Source organism: Acanthisitta chloris, unplaced genomic scaffold (assembly GCF_000695815.1).
Source record: "Acanthisitta chloris isolate BGI_N310 unplaced genomic scaffold, ASM69581v1 scaffold42269, whole genome shotgun sequence".
NCBI lineage: Eukaryota > Metazoa > Chordata > Aves > Passeriformes > Acanthisittidae > Acanthisitta > Acanthisitta chloris.
The window spans coordinates 349-4,297 of record NW_008692711.1 but is presented as its reverse complement, the minus strand read 5'-3'; the positions used below and the strand labels follow the sequence as shown (position 1 = coordinate 4,297).

Sequence of the window (3,949 nt, the reverse complement as noted above, 5' to 3'; positions counted from 1 at the left end):
TGGCACAGATAGGGCTGGGGACGCCGCGGGCAGGACTGCCCCGCTCCTTCCGAATCTCTCCAGGCGGGAGCAACTGGTGGATAACTTAATTTTTTTTTCATCGCCTCTCCGCAGGGAGCGCCCCGCGGCCCCCAGCGGGACTGTGGTGGGGAGAAGTTGTCTGTCACAACTGGGTGCAAGACCTTTCCTGCGGGCACTGGCCGGGAGTGGGGATGAGCCGCTGGCCTGGCACCCACTGCCCCCGGTCGCAGGGGCTGGCAGGGCACCCAGACCCCTCGTGGGTGACAGCCTGTATCTGCCCTTTCGTCTGCAGCCCCAAGGGCTTCCCCAAGCTGAAGAACGACACGTTCCTGCGCGCGGCACGTGGGGAGGAGACGGAGCACACCCCGGTGTGGTGCATGCGGCAGGCAGGACGATACCTGCCAGGTGAGCAGGTGGAGGTGTGTGTGGGGCAGTGATGAGGGCCCAGCAGGCACTCTGTCATGTCTGTGCTGGTCCCTTGCAGAGTTTCGGGAGACGCGAGCAGCGCAGGATTTCTTTGCCACTTGCCGGAGCCCCAAATTGTGTTGTGAGCTGACGCTGCAGGTGAGCATCCCTTGGGGCGTGTGTGTCACCTCTCCCTGCCCAGATGGGGATGGAGAGAAACCTTGTGTCTGGCCATGCCTGGTGGTCCCAGTAAGTTGTGCAGCCCTTGGGGATCCCACTGCCCCATGTGTTGGTCCATGGGGAGAGGGGTCCCAGCCCCTCGCTGACACTGCCTCTTCTCGTCCGCAGCCACTCAGACGATTCCCCCTAGATGCTGCCATCATCTTCTCTGACATCTTGGTGGTGCCTCAGGTAAGAGCCATGGCCAATGCCAGGGGGAGCAGAGGCTGGGAATGGGGGTGAGATCACCTGCTTCTTCCATTCTTTCCCCAGGCGCTGGGCATGGAGGTTGTCATGGTCCCCGGCAAGGGACCCACGTTCACAGAGCCCCTGAAGGAGGTGGAGGATCTGCTGAAACTGCGACAGAAGGTGGATGTGACTGCAGAGCTAGGTTATGTCTTCCAGGCCATCACGCTGACACGGCACAGCCTGGAGGGCAAGGTGCCCCTCATCGGCTTCTCGGGGGCACCGGTAAGTGATGTGGCTCCTCAATGTGGATTTCCTTGCTGGGCTTCTCTGCTCTTCTAGGATGACACTAGCCATGACACCCCCAGCTGTGGGTCCTGTAGAGGTGTGTAAGTGGGGGACACTCAGTGCAGGAACAGGTGTGCCCCAGGCTCTGGGTGCACACAGGCCCTACCTTCAGCACTGTGACTGGCATCTTGTGTTTTCTTTCATCTCCATCACCCTCCTCACTTCAGTCCTCTCTTTTCCACAGTGGACGCTCATGTCCTACATGATTGAAGGTGGAGGCTCCTCTACAATGGCCAAGGCCAAGAGCTGGCTCTACCGTCACCCCGAGGCAAGCCACCGGCTGCTGCGGCTGCTGGCTGATGTTGTCACTGACTACCTGGTGGGGCAGGTGGCTGCTGGAGCGCAGGTGTGTCCTGGGGCACGACAGGTAGGGATTGGGGACAGGGAACAGAGGGTCCAGCTTCTGGGAGGAGGAGAGATGAGGTGTTGCTCTCCCAGCCCCACAGGATAGTGGTTGCGTTGCCATCCTTGGAGGTATTTACAAGGCATGCAGATATGACACCTGGGAACATGGTTTGGTGGGCGTGGCAGTGCTGGGTTTATGGTTGTACTCAATATTAAAGGTCTTCTTCAGCCTAAATGATTCTATGTCCCTGGCAGGCACTCCAGCTGTTTGAGTCCCATGCAGGGCACCTGGGCCCAGAGCAGTTTCAGGACTTTGCCCTGCCTTACATCCGAGACATTGCCCAGGCTGTCAAGAAAAAGCTGAAGGAGGAGGCACTGCCCTTGGTGCCCATGGTGAGTTGGGGCTGCCTGGATTGACCCTAGCATCTGGAGGCTGCAGGAGAGGGGTGTATGCCCAAGTACCTGCTTCCCCCAGTCTGGCCCATAGAGAGGGGCCTGATCCATAGCAGAGTTACTGCTCATCTCCTCCCTCCCCAGATCATCTTTGCAAAGGATGCACACTACGCTCTGCACGACCTTGCCCATGCTGGTTACGAGGTAGTTGGTCTCGACTGGACCATCCGGCCCCAGGAAGCTCGGTGAGAGTCTGACACACTGCTCAGGTGTCTGGGCAGGACCCCAGGCCAGGTACCCTGGCCTCTTCCTCTGGCCTGAAACATCCCAGGCCTGGACATTGCTGCTCCAGAGGTGGGGCTAACTAGTCCCGCCATGCTACAGTAACCAAGGGCTGCACTGACGGGTCTTGGGTGCCCTGCAGTGGGGGCTGCAGGCACCTGGCTGCCCTCAGCCTCTGCATCACATGCAATAACTCACCTGCTTCCTCCCTGCTGCAGTGCACAAACAGGGAAAGATGTCACCCTGCAGGGGAACCTGGATCCTTGTGCTCTCTATGCACCCAAGGTGAGCCATGGCCATTGCCACCCACTGAGGCTAGTTCCAGCCTGTGTTAAAGGCCTCCTGCCTCAGTTTCCCCACTTGCACCGCTGGCTTATGTCCCAGCAGTGGCCCGGGCTGGCTGGGGACTGGTAGGGGTGGAATACCCTGGTCTGGATGAGACTGACACATGGTTTCCCACCATGCCTACAGGAGAAGATTGGCGAGCTGGTGAAGAAGATGCTGGAGGGTTTTGGGACCCAGCGCTACATTGCCAACCTGGGCCATGGCCTCTACCCCGACATGAACCCTGAACATGTGGGTGCTTTTGTGGAAGCTGTGCACGCTCATTCCCGTCACATCAACAAGCACAGCTGAGCGTGGGGCCTTGGGGACAGGACTCTGGTTTGGGCACAGTTGCCCCCAAGTAGCATGTTGTCACAGGACTCACCCCAGGCTGGGCTGCAGCATTAAACCAGCACCTTCTTTGCAGCAGCCGTGTGGCTCTGGTTGGGGCTATGGGGAACTGGATGGCCCTGAAGGAGAGGGGCAGTCATGGCAGGCTGCTAGAGGGACATGTGAGGTCAGGGGGAGCTCCTGAGCCCCATCCTGCACAGCAGAATGAGGAAACAGGGATGCCTCACCCTGCCAGGCTGCACAGTGTTGTGCCAAGGGCTTGCAAGAGAGGATGTGAACCCAGAGCACAGTAGGCATCTCGTGGCATTATGGATGCGCTCAGCCCTGCTGGCAGGGTCACAGCCTGTGAGCTGGGGCTTCACAGCCCACCACTGGCACAGGCTAGGTATGTCATGCTGCAGTCCTGCTCAGGTGGGAATAGGCAACATGACACTGACTCAGGGCAGCCCCGAGGGATGGGACACCCAGCAAGACTCGCCTAAGGGGACAACTAGCCATGTGGTAGGAGCCCCAACAGACACTAGCACCACTGGCATCCTGCTACACGGGCGGAGATGGCAGCAGAAGCACCATGGCCCTAAGTACCACCATCACCCTCCTCCGGCTCCCAGAGCCTCTTTGGGCCCATCCCATGCGTCCTGGAGTTCTCCCATACACATGTACCTCCCATTCTCCTCTGATACTCAGGGCCAAGCTTGCCTGGGGCTCAGCAAACCCTGCAGAAAGCAGTCCAGGAACTCTGGGTTACAACTCTATGCCATGCCATTCTGCACTGCAGTCCCGGGTGGCTGCAGGCTGGATCAAGACATGGGCGTCAATGCTGCGCTACCTGGCATGGACAGGGAGGTGCCTCCAGGGTGGGCAGGGCCTGCTAATTCTGTAAGTGGCATAAATTGCACCCAGAAACAGCCAGGGTGCCTTGCCCCTGCTCTGTCCCTCTCCTTGGGGCACAGGAGCTGCGTACCACAGGGAGCTGCGACACTGCCTCCTCCCCAGGGCTCTGCCCAGCAAGTGCGGTGACCCCTCCAACTTCAGAGAAAAGCAGGAGAGAGGCAGTAACGTTCATCCCTTTTAT

At 59.4% G+C, this 3,949-nt stretch overlaps 1 protein-coding gene across 1 annotated transcript; it reads left to right on the top strand.

Annotated features, from left to right (window-relative positions):
- Positions 1–313: 313 nt before the first annotated feature.
- On the top strand, positions 314–2,949 carry UROD (uroporphyrinogen decarboxylase; the record flags this gene model as incomplete). Its single annotated transcript, XM_009082756.1, has 9 exons — positions 314–426; positions 506–585; positions 775–837; positions 919–1,116; positions 1,364–1,525; positions 1,780–1,917; positions 2,062–2,162; positions 2,418–2,484; positions 2,671–2,949. Coding segments are annotated over 9 exons (1,087 nt in total), but the record flags the coding sequence as incomplete, so codon positions are not given.
- Between the last annotated feature and the right edge of the window lie 1,000 nt (positions 2,950–3,949).